This window comes from Pectinophora gossypiella, chromosome 13 (assembly GCF_024362695.1).
Source record: "Pectinophora gossypiella chromosome 13, ilPecGoss1.1, whole genome shotgun sequence".
NCBI classification, from domain to species: domain Eukaryota; kingdom Metazoa; phylum Arthropoda; class Insecta; order Lepidoptera; family Gelechiidae; genus Pectinophora; species Pectinophora gossypiella.
In genome coordinates this window covers 11,598,741-11,616,155 of record NC_065416.1, presented here as the reverse complement: position 1 = coordinate 11,616,155, position 17,415 = coordinate 11,598,741, and the positions used below count along the sequence as shown (strand labels likewise).

Sequence of the window (17,415 nt, the reverse complement as noted above, 5' to 3'; positions counted from 1 at the left end):
GGAGTGATTCACTCCATCCAATCTAACGCTGTTTTATCAGTAGAGTAAAAATTGTGAAATTGGAATCATGCAATGCTTTCTGTGAAGTTTTTTAACGGTGAATGTAGATAAGTATAGATATCATACAATTGTAAAAAAATATTCTGCGACTACACATTTATTCTGCTGACAGTACTTTGTCTATCGGCATTCCAATCTCCCGGGTGGAGCGCGGCGCAGCATCTTTATTTCACCAAACGAACCCTAATGGGGTTTGGATCCAACATCTATTCATTACCGCTTCAGCCACCGCAGAAAGCTGTCCTCCCCTACCTGAAAGTTCCCAGTAATTCCGTCGCGAAACAATATCGTGTGCAGTATTCTGTAATGTATTAAAATGCGCGCGAAATATATTGTGGCTATATTTTCTACACTAATATGTTCACATTATACATTTGAAATATGGAAAAAGTCGGGTAAGTTCTCTCGAAAATATCCATTTACTAAAGAAATTATTATAGTATCAAATGGCAAACTTTTTAAACTTAAATTTCCCGCATATTTTGCAGACCAACGATTGGCTGAAAGCCAATCAGTGTTGGACCCACATGGCGACTTGTTACTCAAATGGAGAGTTGATTATTCACTTCAAAAAATACAGTTCACTTTGACGTTATCCGAAAAGGCACCACCGTTCAATTGGTTCGCTTTAGGATTTTCGGACAGAGGTGATTTAGAGAAGTCGGATGTTTGCTTAATATGGTGTGATTTTAGAGGTCATGATCACTTTGAGGTGAGAAAATAAATTATTTTTAATATTAAAACGTAATCCTTGTATTTTTTAAATAGTAATAAGAATTTATTTTTGTAAAATTCTGCAGGACATGCACGCAGATAAAGAAGGAAAGCTGTTACGTGACGTAAAACAGGACTGTGAAGCTTACTATGTTGATTCCAAAACTCGAAGTATATCATTTCAGCGATATTTTGATACATGCGATGATGATGACTATGTTATTGAGGTATTTGATATCTATATCACATTTTAAAGTTTACATAATCAATTCTAGACTAAACATGCGCATTTTTTTCAGGATGGTACCGTTCACGTTGTTTGGGCGCGGGGGACCGATAAGCTTTTCTCTTCTAAAGGTTTATGTTTGACGTGCACTTCCTCCCAAAATCACGGGTTTATTAGAGTTCGTCTTCTAACTCCTCCTTCATTGCCAAAGCCAAACGCTCGCCAACTTCGCATAACTAACAAAGATTTAAAAGTCCCTGGCACAGATACAACATATTGGTGTAAAGTGTTTAAATTACCGGATTATATTACACGAGCGCCGCATCACATCATCCAGGTTAGCATAATTTTTGTTAAATTCTGTTCTAATAATAAAATATTTTCTAAAGTAAAGACTTCTTATTTTACTTTTTAAACATTGGTTTTTCATTGTTGTTTTAATTTATTTTTACTTTTTTAATAAATATAATTTCAGTTCGAATCTGCAATAACACACGGAAATGAGGGATTAGTGCATCATATGGAAGTTTTTTATTGTGATGCTGATCCAGATAAAGCTATACCACTTTATGAAGGCAATTGTTTTGCAATTAACAGACCTGAAGCCACCAAAGTCTGTTCTAAGGTAAACACCAATCTATATCAGAATATTTTTGTTATGTTGTATTTTTTTGGTAATGTAACAGTATTTTGATAGTTTTAAAAATAATAATAAATGTGTTAGTATGTCCGAAATCGACATCTCGGTTACACATTTATTATTGTTTTGTGTTATTGTAAGGTCAAAGCAGCTTGGGCTATGGGTGCCACACCCTTTACGTATCCTGAAGAAGCTGGTTTACCGCTCGGAGGACCACAGGCAAATAAATACGTTATGCTTGAAGTTCATTACAACAACCCAGAGTTGAAAAGCGGTAAGAAACCATCATTGAACTAATTTGATTTCATTTACAACGTGATGTTAAAAAGAAGCCTACTTTACTACTTACTTTTTAATTGAAATAACTTTCACTACAGATTGGGTGGACAGCTCTGGTGTTGTTCTACATGTAACAGCAAACAGGCGCCGATACGATGCTGCTATTATGGAACTAGGTCTGGAATACACGGATAAAATGGCCATTCCTGGTGGTCAGAAGGCTTTTCCTGTTTCTGGCTATTGCATTCCCCAGTGCACTGGAGTGGTAAATTATCCAACATTTTACAACACTAAATTTGATTTTTAAGCTGTTCAAATCTGTGAAACGAAGTGTAATAATTATTTCAGGGCTTACCACCAGCCGGTATAACAGTTTTTGGTAGTCAACTCCATACACACTTGACGGGCGTAGCTGTATGGACACGACATTCACGAGGCGGTGTTGAATTGCCTATGCTTAATAGAGATATGCATTATTCTACACATTTCCAGGAAATTAGGATTTTACATCGACCTGTGAAGATATTACCGGTAACAAACTAATAAAGTGAACTTCTTCTTTTTCTTACTATAATTCATAACACAATTTCGGTTACATATTTTTTTTAAAGGAAGTTTGTTATAAAAGGGATTCTCTTTATGAGTTACTTACTTTTAGGGAGACTTCTTAGAGACAACATGCATCTATAGAACTGTGGACAGGGAAAATGCGACAATCGGTGGACATGCCATTACAGACGAGATGTGTGTCAACTACATGCACTACTACCCCGCTACAGAACTTGAGGTGTGCAAGAGCGCTGTGTCCAATGCTGCTTTGGAAAATTACTTTAAATTTGAGCAACGGTATTATATTATTTATATACAATTTTACTTATAAGTTCATAAAGTGTTTACATTTTTAAACTTACTTAATTCTATTAAAAATGTCTGTGAATGCCGTATAATTGATTCGTTCCTATTTTTCAGCTGGGACAACATGTCAATCTGCTATAAAGCTTCACCTCGCATGAACTATCTATCCATACACCCCTGGACACCATTAAGAGTGAATTCGTTGAACACTCTGTATACTGAATCACCAATCTCCATGCAATGTAACAAGTCTGACGGACATCGCTTTCAGGTAGAATTTTCGAGACAATATCTTTTTACAGATAAGAAATGGATAGCATGACCAATAATTATATTCTTTTTTTTCAGGGTGATTGGGAGGGTATGGCCATACCTAAAATAAGGATTCCGTTACCAAAAGAATCCAGGGTGTGTCCAAATATGTATAAAGAAAATGCTTTGTTGGCCAAGTAAAATTTTGTGTACACACAGCTATCGTTGACAAAGCACAAGTAATTGATGCTCTTTGACTATCATCATATGGAATTCTAGAAATATGTAATATCGTTCCTTAGATAGAATAGATAACATATTTTGACATTGTTAGGAACTTATTCGTATTTTTTTGTAATACATAAAGTATCATAATAATGTTCATGCTTAATTTAATTTATAGGTGTTAAATATTTCATAAAATTTATTAAATGTTCAAGCAAAATAATAATTAGTCTAGTTTACTATTTTATTAGTCATTGAATGTAAATAATCATATAAACTAAGTGACAAATACAATAAAATATTTTAGTGTAAATAAGGTCATAAGAGGTACGGAACCTCGCATCTTTAAAATTATTATACATGGTACTGTTAATACCTAATTGGAATTGTTAATTTAGAGATTTAATTAAGAAATAAATATTTGATCACGTTTTTCTGTAGTTATTTCGAAAACCAGTCTTTATTAGCTAGAGTAAAGTACATATATTTATATAAACTAAACCAAGTTTCTAAATATAATAAATACTAAAATAGAATCCAAATATTGCATAACTACATCCTCTTTCAGCTATACAACCTCTTTTTCTAATTTGACTCACTCATGTCATATGAACTCTATGGTCACATAAGACATCACTAATTCATCAGACATCTATAGTCTATAGATTTTGACATTTTTGTGGTGACTGACATTTTGTTTTCGTTCTTGCGGAAACGCACACTGTTATCATTTCATCATTTCAAATAACTCTATAAACTAATCTAATTGTGTGGTAATCATGTCTAACGACTACGGTTTCAATAGCGATGATTCGCCGAACAAAACAAATTCACATCTGCAGCTTCCCAGCCCCATAATCACGAGACGAAACAGGACTGCGTCGACGTATGTGGACTGATTGGAATTTTGTATATTTACTATGAATTTCCCATATTTTATTAATGAAACTGTTAACGATTTGTGTTTTTTCATCTTTAGTTCGGAACGGGCTTTGGGTAACCCCTTGGAAAGCGGTAAAATCAAATCTTTCTGCCGGGAAAAAGGGCATGGTTTCATCTCTCCAGATAAAGGCGGGGATGATATATTCGTACACATCTCTGAGTGAGTATAACTTGATTGGCTGTCAATATTCAATGAGTTTAGAAACCTAAATTTAGGCTATTCTAAATTCCGCGTGAGTTCCAAGGTTGAACAATGCACTGACTTATGAATTGCTTATAAACTCGTTTTAATCACGAAATACTAATAAACGGTGAATTCTAACACTGGCTCGTTTAATGTGAAACTATAGCATTTTAGTATTCGTAAAAAGCAAGAGTTGCAAACATAATGAAGCATTCTATAATTGTTTCAAACCTGAAAATGTTCACACAGTAGTGTGAAACGTAAACTATGGGTAGGGTACATGTCAGATATTTTTTAAAACATGAGGTCAAGGTTGGAACTTGTTTACGCAAAATGTAGAAAAAGCCATGTGTCATGAATTTAATTTGCATTAATTAGAGTTAATTTATTTTATAGGACAACTGTTATCTCATCAATTTATCTGTTATCTCAATATTTTTTTACTATAGGCAGTAGGTATTTATTTATTAGTAGTTCTTTGTACTGAAGTAGAAAAATGTTTTAGTATTGAAGGTGAGTATGTGCCGTTACCTGGAGATGAAGTTATATACCGGCTTTGCCCGATACCACCAAAGTTTGAGAAAAACCAGGCGGTTCATGTGCGGATAGCCCACCTGACCCCAGAGAAGCATGTCAAGTGGGACGAGGCTTCACTGTAACATACAAGACACCGCTCCACATCATTACCTCCATCACTATTGTAAAGTTATTTTGCCTGTAATCTCCTTGCCACATAAGTGCAAAGCTCCAAACCATATATGTTACCATATACTTTGATTATATTTAATATATATCTAAGGCCTATCGCAGACAACTGTCAATAATCAGTGGAAAAATATGTTTCTATTACTGATCAGAACAATGCTTGTTTTCAATTTATTCACCAACACTACCATCTTGTATAATTTAATTTACTTAATTTATGTATTCTATTTCTATAAGTACCTATGTCGGGCTGTCCTAGGACATGGCAAAAAATCAGTGACCAATAAACAGCTGCATGCGATGGGCCAATGTTCTAAGCTACCTAAGTCTTGACTTAATATTTATTGTAAGACTGCACATTCATATTTGTAGCATCTGCTAAATCTTTTAACATTACTTAAAATTTTAAATTCTGCTATACTTCATAAAAACTTCTGACAACTTCTTTCTTAATTTATCATTTAAGCGCAAAAAGACTATGGTTGTTTGTATCACGAATATTAACTGCAAAAAATACAGTATTTTATAGTGAGAAGCCAACATGTGGTGCTAAATTTTCGAAAGTTTTTACCATCTTCTTAAGAATTTTGATATCAATTGTAGTTGGGTACATTGAAAGGCGATGGCTTCTTGCAGCAACTAGCTTCGTAGTGTCATACATAAGACATCGATATTGGCCTAATTTGTAAGAAAATAATTATTCTATAAAGATTTTTCATTATAATATATACGTCTTTATTGGGACAATTTAATTGTTATTTGTAGAATACTTAAGCAAGAGACAAGTCATTAAATATTACAGAATTACTTTGAAAGGTAAGATTGTAATATTTTTGTATATCTTAATATCTTCCTCTTTAAGCTTTCGCATATACCTACTTTAAAAAGTTTGTCTTTCAGTTAAAAATATCATAATAATTTAGCATTAAAGCAAAGTCTGCACAAATTGTGTTGTTATGAACAATCAATCAAGTAATGTTGTAATAATGAATTAAGAAATCTATTTTAAAATTGTTTATTGTGTGTATATGATATTTTAGTTGCGTAGATAACATTCCTGTAAGCATTTTAAACCCAGTATTTTTAACATAGTCACAGCAATGTGTGTGACTGTTTGTCATTTATAGTGTTCCACATATAACTTCCGTTTTAGTATTTCAGTTGATGTATGTAGTCTCTGTTGCCATGCTTACTGTGTTTAGTTCAACATAGCAGTATTAGTAATACAGCGAATATTGTATGAAATACATTATGTGTAAGCATTATTTATTCTTTTACTTTCCTAGTCTCTCTCTCTATCATGTGAGTTGTGAGGTGGATTACCAACCTCATCAACCCTGGTGTCAGGGTTTCTATTGAGCTGCCAAAGGCCCCTGACATGACTCTTGTAACGACTACATTCGTCTTACTTTCGGACAATCAGGTGATCAGCCTGTAATGTGCTAAACCAAACTAGGGATCAGTCTCCTAGTGTGTGAAAATATCTGACGCAATCTACCGTTTAAGTATTTGTAGATCTACCTACCCATTTCACTAACATCATGGAGTCCCTTATTCTGCCATCAAAAATGCTTATAACTTTTGAATGGCAGACCGACAAATTCTGGTATTTGGCGACGAACTATTGACATTTCTGTGTAGTCAGAGTCCCGATCCCTGATGGTGGCAGTGCCAGGATAAGGGACACAACATCATGAATTCAGAAAATTAAAAAAGAACCTCGCAACCTACGAATAAATAAAGCTCGCAACATAATGATTTGCGTGTGTAGAAGAACGATTTATGTTTTATCTGAATGTAGTACAAGACATTATCTCGAAGGATGTCCCGATAATGTCACCAGGCTTCTATAACAACGGTGTGAGGGGTAAAAATAATACGCCAACGAATTGTGTACATATTTTTATTAGTAAACATTAAATATGCGATATAAATATTACAAAAGAAAATCCGGAATTTCTACTACATTTATATCCAAAAGGATAATAAAATGGTTTAGGGTATCATTAGCTAAATGAAACGTGTTAGTGGTGTTTCAAATGCAGAGAAAAATATATTTAATATAAGTCATAAATCATAATATGCTGTCTGTATAGTAATTAAAGCTTAAAACTACGTCATATTTGTAAAATTAATTCATATTATAAATCATAACAACATTTAGAATATTTAGGTGAATCATACTTCTATACAGTAAGGTACATTAAACAATTCACGTTTTCCATAGTCTCTTCGCTTAAAGCTTACTGTCCCATAAACTTGTTAGAGTTGGCAAGTTATCAGAGAAATGTGACATGCGAGAAGTGAAAATGGCTTGTTTCATCGATCAATTCATCGTGCCCTAACTTAGGACAGTTTAAAGGCGTGTTTAGCCTGACATGCCCGCGTTATTATTACGAATTATTACAAAATGTTACACTATAACTATCTACACGTTTTACACAGAGGTTGATGTCTACATTAACCTTTACAGTGACGATTAGTTTACGGTCAGCAAGTTGGGAAGACTTAGTGTCCGTACACCGAAGCCAAAATACGTACAAAAACCGCGCAGCCTCGTGCCTTACCTTTTAGCTGCCGTCACCTACGTTATAATGCTTATCATACAATGTATCTACACCATCATATTAATTTTCTATGTAGTACAATTTGGTGTCCACGGTAAATCTACCTTACAGTGACAATTATTGAAAAGTAGAAACCGATACATGTAACATTCTTAGATAAATAAATAAAAATCTAAAGAGCTATCGTATAAACATATTCTCAATAGAGCCCTACTACAAAATTACAATCCCAAAACGACATGGATTCCTTAGAGTTTGGGAAAAAAGAGTAGAATTTCTATTAATTGGCAATACTGAGCCAATCTTGCATTTTCATCAATCACATTGACAGGGGCTGAAACAAATGTTGCCATTTAGATCGTATGATAGCATTCTACTCTCGTTTTACCAGACTGTACCCACTTTTGTCTAAGGTAGCAAAATTGAGCCTTCATCTTAAGGAAGACAAACATTCTCTCTTAACCTTATTTCGTACAAACAGCACACGTCAAGCAATAAAGAAAGTTCGTTGCAAAAACAATAAATGCATGATTTAGAATGATTCGTCAATTCAAAGGTACAATAGTGATAGTTTAAATTGCGTGGTAATTCCAAATATAATATTTATTTAATTTAATAATGCCAATGCTTTTTTGGCAAAAAAAGCTAGTGCGCATACAAAACATTCACACAAATTGACTCGAATTTATATTTCAAACATTTGGGTTGATCTTATTCTTATAATTTATTATTTTCCGTTCGTCATGTTGCCATTCTGGAAAAAAAGAGAAAAATTATTAAAAAACAATAATATAATAGGAATGAAAAGTCTGCAAGTTTTTTATTGGACTTAGTTCATTTAACACATGATTGCGAATAGGCCTTTTCACTCCATTATCGTCTTTGTTGCCACAATATATAATGTTCTATTTATTTAGGCGTTGGGGTCGTGAGTTGTGTGTCTTTGCGGATGAAAATCAGCGAGGTGTGTATATTACATTCTCAAATATCCACATTATTCCTTAAAAAATATAACAACTGATTATCTCACCTCTTCCTGCTGCGCGAGGTGGTAGTGTCGCTTGCGCAGCGCGGCCAGCCGTGCCCGCTCGGCGTCGAGCGCGCTTTCTAGCTCGAGCGAGCGCACCTTGCACTCCATCTCTAGCCGCCTGGTCGCCGTCAACGTCAACGCTGAGGTGTCTAGGGCTTCTGTGATGGAAAGACACAAGTTAGAAACATATGGGGGATGGGGGTCTCAGAACTTCGTATCAACCTGCGTATAAGCAGTAGTAATATAAATTGTGTTTCAATGCTGGACTGTCCAGTTCAGCCAATAATACAAAAAGAAAATACTATGCATAGAACGGTAACTCCACCCTGCACCAACAGGGCGCCGTGTCTACGGAATGATGTACCTCTTTCCCTCTGGATTTTACGCCGTAAGCCGCTAAGGAGTAAGGGAGAGCGAGCGCGGAATGTATGTCTCGTTCACGCTTTCTCGTTAAAGCGGCACACGGTGTGGCTTTTGTAAGCAAATACGAATTGTTTTGGTAGCTAATTGTTAATTCCGCGTGCGTGAAAACCGGCTCGCGATTACTATTAGTTACCGAAATTTTATTAAGTAGCTATAAAAAATCATCATGGGACTTTGTATCAAAAAGTGGCTGCAACACAGATTGTAAGTTGGTTTTAGATGACATGTGGCTGTGGCTGCGTAAATGTGTCATAGAATTTAAAAACGATTATCAGTATCCCATATCAGCGTGACAAATCGATTTAAAGTTGATTGAAGTACTTATGTGTAGAATATAATTAAATGCTGCGGTATTCAACTTGCTAAAGTTTACGATTAAATAAATAGCATAATATATCCACTCAAACAGCCCGTAAGTATAAATGTAGGTTGTAAACATAAATATTCCTAATTGGAGTTACATCCGAGTTCAGCGAGGCGAGGCCGGCACTCACCCTGGTCGTGCTGCAGCGCGGAGCCGGCGCGCACGGCGGCCACGACGGCGCCGGTGGCGGCGGCCACGGAGCGCGAGGCGCGCGTGAGGCGCGCCAGCGCGGGCGCGGCGGGCGGCGCGCGCGCCCGCGACGCCGCCACCAGCTGCGCCGTGCTGCCCGCCACCTCGTGCGCCGCCGCCGACACGCCCTCCACGCGCCCCGCCGCGCCCACCGCCTCGTCCGCGGACGACCTGCGGACCGCACGCTTGCGTTGTAACACGACAGCTCAAATCACAGACAATAGGGTGCTTTCCAACTAATCAAATCACTTTTACTAAACGTCAAAACACGAAAATACTATGGAATTTGTATGAAAAAGCCCAAAGCACTTATTATTACATTTTTCTACTCCTCTACTTTAATCTGGCATTTAAATAACCAAAAAGTCTAATATAAGTACATACATAATTAAACTCTTTGAAAAAGTGTACGCTCTATGGCCTATAAAAGCATTGTTTACAAAGTGTAACTGTACTATAATGTCGCCAAAAAAGCATTGTTGTTGTTTTTTTTTTGACCTGGAAACTGGCACCTTTACTTTGTTTGGTGCCATAGATATACTATAAAAAAAAAGTATACATTTGCCGCCATTTTCCCGCGCGTAGAAAAATAAATTGGAATTTTTTTGTGTTTCGTTTAAAATTACGTCGTCGTAGAAAAAGTATTGTATGCAACGTTGTATAACTAGGTCAAAAAATGCTCGTGGCGTCTCTTATTGCGATGTTCGCCAAGGCTCACATCGCAACTCACGCCACTCGCATTTTTTGACCCTTCTTATACAACTGTTGCATAAAATACTATTTTCTTTATTAAATAGAAAAGAAGAAAACGTTTTTTGTCACTTTTAGATTAATCTTTATTTAGTAAAAATCGCAATTTCATAGTTTATCCTTGACCATGGAAACTACCTAATTCATTTGGAGTAGCAGTCAAATCAAAAATCGGTATTTCGACGACCACTGCTTGAACAAAGGAGATCAGTCCCTCCATCTCCTGTGAGTTTTGCCTTGTCTTTGGATCACCCAGGTCGTTCTGTTGCTTCCTCACCGTGCCCGAAGATCCTTTAGTCCTTGAACGTATTCAAAAACTTACACCAACAACTTAGCAGCGAAGACCACCGCTTTAGCAGCAGATATGAGTCCCTCGGACCACTGCGGGTTGCGGCGGTACATCTTCTGCCTCGTCTTAGGGTCTCCCAGTTCGTTCTGCAGCTTCCGAGCGTCCTGCACGAGCATCTTGACTGCGCCCATCAGAGTGGTACATGCGTCTAAGATCTTCTCGTTCACTTCTAGCTTCACGCCCGAGTCGCCAGCACGACTTGCTTTGAGCATCTCCTGTTGATTTAAATTATTGTATGTTACATAACTACTGTAATACTTCACCAAAGTTGTTTCCAAAGGCCCCAGATTTTCAACCCAATTTGTACCACAATTTGTCTTAAAGACATGGTTTATGAAGACCAAAGCGCATCCAACACTCATTTAATTTTTTGCGAATGTCATTACTTAAAGAACTCAAGGTCCACAAGTAGCTCTCTGACTTTTAATGGTCGGTCAACTGTAACGCTTTTGCTACAAGGTCTCTTGAATCTGTCACAAGAAAACCTGAATGTGTGTGTCCATCTATCCATCAGCCATCAATCATCTCACTAGCTTTATGCCGTTTACACTTACCTAACCTGAGGGTTTGTCAGATCCGGCTTTTAACAGTCAATCAATATCCGTGCCTATTCTATTATGATGTAAAGTATACTGACCTCAATCTGCGAGGCGGCCTGCTCGATAGCGCTGTCCATATCAGCCAGCTCGTCGTCCACACTCCTCGCGCCACTGTTGAGCCTGTCAGCCGCGGCCGCGGTCTGCGCCACGATGTTCACGTGGCCTCGCGCCTCCACACACGCGGAGGCAGGAATACTGCCAGTGCTGAGTGCCTCGAGGCATTGCTTTGTTGATTGCAACATCGCGCGGCATTCGTTGCTTAGTTCTGTGGAGTAGTGTCGTAGCTGGGCATTTTGTCTAGTGACGTCAGCCGTCCAGCTGAACTAACCCTAACTAACACTATTGTTTGTGTGTCTCTCTAATGTGGGCAAAGAAGTATATAGGATGGCGTTCCTTTATGGAGGTGAGAGAATATTTACAAAGAGAGATTGATTTTTTCGGGTGACTAATTGTAGGTTCTCCATGGTTCATAATTCTGGTATGGTATTTCGAAACAAGATTTTTGCTTGGTAAATATAAAATTATAATTACTTCCAATATAGAATATCTTTCAATATACCTTTTTTAATTAATGCTTAAACTACGGTTTCTTCCGTATTTGAAGTCATCATAAATTTTCTAACCCAATTTTAAAACGGAGTTCTCTGAACATCGCGTTGTAAATTGCGTGCATTTAGAGTAGTCTATACCTATAAATATTTTAAGAAAGGTGTTTTGTGTTTCTCATTTTCTTAAATGTTTTGTATCTATACGATTTTCGTGTATACTCACTGTCAGAAAGCTGCATGTCAGTAGATATGTTGCACACTTCGGTCGCGTACGCTGATAACGTCGCGGTGTTGTGTGCCGCGACGATGGCTGACCGCGCCACGGTCTCCTCGTTGCCTTGCACCTGAACAACGAAATATATATTTTTATTAAGTTTTATGAAGATTCGACAGTCAAAAAAGGGATAATATTTAATAAGGGAAGGGGCGGTATACTCGTCGAGGATTGTTTCATCAGGCGCAAGCCTCTAAACACTATCCAACCAATTTTAGTGTTCTGATGTTAATTGACAGGTGATTTAAAAGGTAGATCTTATTCACGTTTTATCGGCCATCTTAAAAATATTCCAAAAATGGCAACCATAAAACCTGAAGAAAATATTGTCGACGGAATTTTGGTACTAAAAAAAAATCTTTGAATTTTGTGTACTAGAAGCAGCGTTTACAAACAATCTGGTCCATGACATAACTAAAGGGACGCCGTTTCTTATTGCTCCGTGTACTGGAGCAACTAGACGCCGCACCCTTCGTTCCCGTGTATCGTTCGGTAGAAATTTTTCCCTTGCGGAATGTACTATGGCTGGTTCTTTGTTGTTTATTGTATATGTTACCTCAGTCTGTGCCAGATCCTGTAAAGCTGTAGCGGCGAGTTCGGCGGCGGCGCGGTTGGTCTCGGAGGCGCTACCACGCTCTAGCGCTGCGAGAGCCTCGTCTGTCACTTGCAATGCTGCGGAGCCCGCGACACTCACTAGTCGGGAAGTCTCTGTGGGAATGAATTAGTTAGCGATACGAGTATAACGTAAGTTTTGGTCCATCTATTAATGTACCCTTTTCAAAAGCAAATAAAGAGTATTTCTATTTCTAACGAGTTAACATACTCAGACAACAGACTCCGGGGCTATTGGCGTTTCATTAATAAAAGTGGAATCGGGAATCGCCTGTAGATGTTCTATCCTTGAGTGTTGAATTGAACGCTCAAGAGACGGTGATCAGTACAAAGATTATTTTACGGCTAATCGCTGTTTTAAGGCTGAGAACGCTTATTGATTTATTATAAACAAAATTATGACACATAATTATGTAATACTGAAGTAAGTCTGCATAATATTAAAATACTTTTGTCTTGATATTACTCAAAATTATTCACGAAAGTAGTGCTACTGGTGATTAAATCGATATCACCTTTCAATTAAATCGATAAGTACCTACCTACACATTTTGACATGCAAACATCTTACTAACTTACTAATTACTTCCCTTTAAACTTGTCCGAAACCCCCTTAGCAACGCTAAAAACTACCTTTAAATTATTATTTATTCGTAGCTTTAAATAGACAAAATTCAACTTACGTTTGAGTAGTTCCATTTTAGTCTCCTCCAACTGCTTCTTCGCCGCAGCGAGGTCTGCCTCGAGTACGCTATTATGTTGAAGTAAGTCCTGCAATTCACACTCTGCGTTCAAACGGCTGCCTTCTGCGTGTTGCAGTCTTACTTCCAACTTCTACCATTTACCATCCAAAGGATATATACAGCCAGAAGGAAGGTATCCAGCCAAGGCACAAGTCCATGCGGTAGAATAAAAAGACCGTGCGCAGTCCACGCGAGGCGTAGGCGAAAAGGAAAGAGAAAAACATGCATTAGATTAAGCGTTCTAACTACAACAAAATATACACAAGAAATACAACGATTAGAAGCTACAAAAACACTATAATAATTATTCTAAAATTCAAAGTGAGAGTACAAAAGAATAATATTCATAAAGGCAATAATTTAAAATAGAACTTACAGTCAAAATCAGAAATTCAAAGATTGTAATCTCTAACACAAATATAAACAACAGAAACGTAATAAATAATGATGTTGGATGACGCGATTATGAGAAAAAGTCACGCATGAACGAAATAAACATAAGGAAGTCTGTATCTTTACATCACTGACAAAGGTACTGAAACATAAGAGACGGTTATCCTTCTCCAGTTGATGAGATGAAGTCTGTGAGTAGTGTGTTGGGTATGATAGCCACAAATATTAGGAAGACGAACAAACGTATCAGTGAATATGATAGAGCAAACGACGGACAAAATCACTCGTGACGTCACTTCATTCCTAACCTGCATCTCTTTCTCTTTCTGATCCACGACTTCGTTTAGTTCTTCCTTCTCTTTTGTTTTTTCACTCTGTAACGTTTCCAGTTTATCTTTTAGTTGGTTTATATTGGTCTCTGCCTTGGCGATAGTTTCGTCTTTTTCACAAACTTGAATACTGAATTTTGATTCGCTGTCCTGTATTTTTTCATGCAGTCTCTTAATTTCAGTGTCTTTTAAATCTTTCAGTTGTTCATATTCAGATTTAAGCTCTTCAATTACACTGTTAAGTTCATTAACAGCATCAGTTTTTTCGTTTTGAAAACTTTTGTACTCCTGAATTTTCGACTCGTAAGCTCCTTGGACCTCTTTCAGTTTACTTTCCAAAACCTAACAACATTTTGAATTAGACAGTTGTAATAAAATGAACGTCACAAAACACAAATATTAAACTGACCTGTTTTTCTTCAGTCAATTTATCCTTTTCCGAGATTAATTCAGCGTTTTCTCGTGTTAACTTTTCGACTTCATCGTTCAGACTTCTTAATTCTTTGTTTTTCAAAGCTATATTGTTTTCATTAATTTCCACTATGCGGTCGTGTTCCTCTCTCAATGTTAGTAGCTCGTTTTTACCAATTTCCATCTCTGCCTGCGTCTCTTTAAGTTCTTCTTCTAGCCTTGCTACATCTGCTGATAGCGTATTCACTTCAACATTGAGGGTTATGACTTGATTGTCTTTCTCAGCTATTGAGCCTGTTAAGGTGTCGATTATTTCATCTTTACATTGTGTCACTGTTTGAAGTTTATCTTCTAACAATGTAATTTTTAATTCATTTTCTTTTTTTAATAATTCTAAGTCTGTCGTTTGTTTCTCTAGTTCATCTGTTGTTTCCATTAATTTTGATGTCAAAGTTTCAATTTCTTTATCTTTGTCAATGATCGAAGTTTTTAGTTCAGAAATTGTTTTTATCAAGGTTTCGCCTTCAGATTTTTGCAACTCAGTTTTATCTTGAAGAATTTTTCGTAACTCATTTATTTCACTATCTTTTTCTTGAATTACATTTTGCAATCGCTCTTGTAGTTCAGATATTTCTTTAGTTTTATTTTTATCTATTTCTTCAAATGATGTCTTTTGGATTTGTTCTCGAGTTTGTAATTCTTTAATGGTATTACCCAGATTGGATATTTCCGATTCCTTCTCAGCTAATGTTTTTAAAAGCGATTCCTTTTCATTAGAAATTTCAGCTAGTTGAACCTTAACCTTTTCTTTTTCTACTTCTATTTCTTTAAGAGTTGTATCATTGATGCCTTTGATAAGAATAAGTTCATTTAATTTGTCTTGGAGGTTAGCTACCTTCCTATCTTTTTCTGTAACTGTTTCTTCAAATTTCTCTTTAGTTACTTCGATTTCGGATTCTAACTGGGCCATTTTCTCAAGTGCATCTTTTATTTCTGTTTCCCTCCTAATCAGACCCTCTTCTAATTCGCGATTTTTTTGAGAAAATTCATCACTTATTTTCTTGCACCGAATCTCAAGATTTTTTTCTGAATCTATTAGTTTTATTCGTAAAGTTTCTAACTCCAATTGCAAGTTGTTAATACGATGTCCCTGTACCTAATGGAATTAAATTGAACGTGAATTGAAAAAGAAACTAGTTTAGTACCTCAACTAGTACCTAACTGGTGTTAGTAGATGCTAAAATGTCTGTAAAATCATGCAATATAATAATGTTCTATACACATGCGAGAGAATAATATAATGACGAAAAATTTTTTGTTATTTACAAATGATAACATGCGACTAGCCCACTACTTTATTGTATAAAAAATAAATACGATCACTGACCTCTTTCTCCTGCTGATGTTGTTGCGTGAGTTCAGAAACTTGCTTCAACGCCGCTTCCTTCTCTTCCACCACCCGTTTATACTCTTCTCCACTTTTCTCTCTCAGTCCCATTAACTCTGTCTTAACCCTACATAACTCACTCTCCCTTTCTTCTTTTTCTTGTTTTATTTTCTCTAGATTTTCTGTTACTTCTTTCAGTTCATTAGTGACAGTCGTGAGCTTCTCTTGTTGCTCCGCAGTCGCTGTCTTGTGTTCAATTTCTAAGGCTTCCATCGAACCTCGTAGCGTTTCTAACTCTACCTCCTTTTGTCTAGACTGCTCTATTTCACTTCGGAGGTTAGCAATTTCGCTCTTGTACGCTTCAACCTCTTCGCTTGACGAAGAACTTTGTTGGAGCAATTCGAAATCCTTCATTCTGTCGTTTAGCTGTTGTTGAAGAGCTGTCTTAGCACTTTCATGTTGTGCCGCGGCGGCTCGTAAACTTGCCGACATTTTGTCTACTTCCGCTTTCTGTCTAATCAATGCTATGTGTTCTTCTCTTAACTGCGTGTATGCCCCTTTTAGTTTTTGGAACTTCTCATCTGTGACTTTGGCTTTTTCTTCGGTTTCTGTTAGTTTCTGTTTGATTTCTGGCGTTTCGGCGGACAATAGTTGGGCCTTTTGTTTTTCCTCTTCAATTTCAATCTTTGCACTGTGTAATTGGGATTCTAGTCGCGTACAGTGCTCTCTCATGGAACTAAGCATTGTGTTTCTTTCTTGTACTAGTTGTGATACTTCAGACCTGTGAATAAATATATGAAAATAAGTCATTCTCAGTCGGCGTACACACCTCCTGTCGAATCGATCCAGAACAAAGGAAATCTATGTAATAAATGTAAATGTTTTTTGTAGGTGCTGACCGCATTCTCTTGAGTTCGTTCTGCAGGTGGTCGATGAGTCTGTCGCGCTCCACGATGGGGTCAGGTTGAGGTGAAGGCGTGGCGCGAGTATCCAATGTTTCGAAATGGTCTGGAGTTGTGGCCTGGGAAAGATAACGCAAGATACAGATAGATACAGCTCTATAACTAAGGGTCTATCGGATCTAGCTCAAGGGCGGATCCAGTAGGCTGTCTGCGACTTGGTAATGTATTATTACCTGGCTGATGGTATCTGAAGTGTCGATGAGAGACCCGACGGCATCCACTTCATCCGGCGGTGGCTCGGGAATCGAAACCACTGGAGTCACGTATGTTCCGAAATCGCTCTGTAATTAAATTATATAAACATAAGTATTATTATAATTATTAGCAAAAATTTAGCTTCGATCGCCATCGACTCGCAAAGAAGAAGATTATAATTATCATTCATTCTACTTGAACATCAGAA

General features: G+C 37.0%; 3 protein-coding genes across 8 annotated transcripts in view; 2 read left to right on the top strand and 1 right to left on the bottom strand.

Annotated features, from left to right (window-relative positions):
- Positions 1-347: 347 nt before the first annotated feature.
- Positions 348-3,460, top strand: LOC126371832 (tyramine beta-hydroxylase). The gene is made up of 11 exons (XM_050017208.1): positions 348-455; positions 549-772; positions 861-1,001; positions 1,074-1,337; positions 1,476-1,625; positions 1,782-1,914; positions 2,018-2,184; positions 2,268-2,450; positions 2,578-2,765; positions 2,889-3,045; positions 3,123-3,460. Exons 1-11 carry the CDS (start codon positions 377-379, stop codon positions 3,225-3,227), a joined length of 1,791 nt encoding a protein of 596 aa, XP_049873165.1. The 5' UTR covers positions 348-376; the 3' UTR covers positions 3,228-3,460.
- Positions 3,461-3,947: 487 nt separating this feature from the next.
- LOC126371848 (cold shock domain-containing protein CG9705) lies at positions 3,948-6,347 on the top strand. Its single transcript, XM_050017235.1, has 3 exons — positions 3,948-4,137; positions 4,231-4,353; positions 4,883-6,347. Exons 1-3 carry the CDS (start codon positions 4,031-4,033, stop codon positions 5,034-5,036), a joined length of 384 nt encoding a protein of 127 aa, XP_049873192.1. The 5' UTR covers positions 3,948-4,030; the 3' UTR covers positions 5,037-6,347.
- A 622-nt stretch (positions 6,348-6,969) lies between these two features.
- The window catches only part of LOC126371825 (huntingtin-interacting protein 1), a 58,455-nt gene continuing 48,009 nt past the window's right edge, over positions 6,970-17,415 (bottom strand). For 3 of the 6 annotated variants that reach the window (XM_050017190.1, XM_050017189.1, XM_050017191.1), the window contains 13 exons: positions 17,186-17,293; positions 16,950-17,071; positions 16,051-16,831; positions 14,662-15,819; positions 14,232-14,594; positions 13,471-13,621; positions 12,732-12,883; positions 12,125-12,245; positions 11,392-11,618; positions 10,728-10,969; positions 9,597-9,826; positions 8,680-8,837; positions 6,970-8,403 (listed from right to left, as the gene is read on the bottom strand). In XM_050017190.1, coding sequence (XP_049873147.1) covers positions 8,377-8,403; positions 8,680-8,837; positions 9,597-9,826; positions 10,728-10,969; positions 11,392-11,618; positions 12,125-12,245; positions 12,732-12,883; positions 13,471-13,621; positions 14,232-14,594; positions 14,662-15,819; positions 16,051-16,831; positions 16,950-17,071; positions 17,186-17,293 — 3,840 coding nt within the window. In that variant the 3' untranslated portion in view covers positions 6,970-8,376. The remainder of the gene's footprint in view (positions 8,404-8,679; positions 8,838-9,596; positions 9,827-10,727; positions 10,970-11,391; positions 11,619-12,124; positions 12,246-12,731; positions 12,884-13,470; positions 13,622-14,231; positions 14,595-14,661; positions 15,820-16,050; positions 16,832-16,949; positions 17,072-17,185; positions 17,294-17,415) is intronic. The other 3 variants (XM_050017192.1, XM_050017194.1, XM_050017195.1) reach the window with 3 other exon arrangements.

Bases quoted from the DNA above. Each gene is read 5' to 3' on its own strand.
- LOC126371832 (XM_050017208.1), top strand. From the start codon at position 377: ATGCGCGCGAAATATATTGTGGCTATATTTTCTACACTAATATGTTCA. The intron at 456-548 runs GTAAGTTCTCTC...CATATTTTGCAG, and splicing joins TGAAATATGGAAAAAGTCGG to ACCAACGATTGGCTGAAAGC. The intron at 3,046-3,122 runs GTAGAATTTTCG...CTTTTTTTTCAG, and splicing joins CTGACGGACATCGCTTTCAG to GGTGATTGGGAGGGTATGGC.
- LOC126371848 (XM_050017235.1), top strand. From the start codon at position 4,031: ATGTCTAACGACTACGGTTTCAATAGCGATGATTCGCCGAACAAAACA. The intron at 4,138-4,230 runs GTATGTGGACTG...TTTCATCTTTAG, and splicing joins CGAAACAGGACTGCGTCGAC to TTCGGAACGGGCTTTGGGTA. The intron at 4,354-4,882 runs GTGAGTATAACT...AAAATGTTTTAG, and splicing joins ATATTCGTACACATCTCTGA to TATTGAAGGTGAGTATGTGC.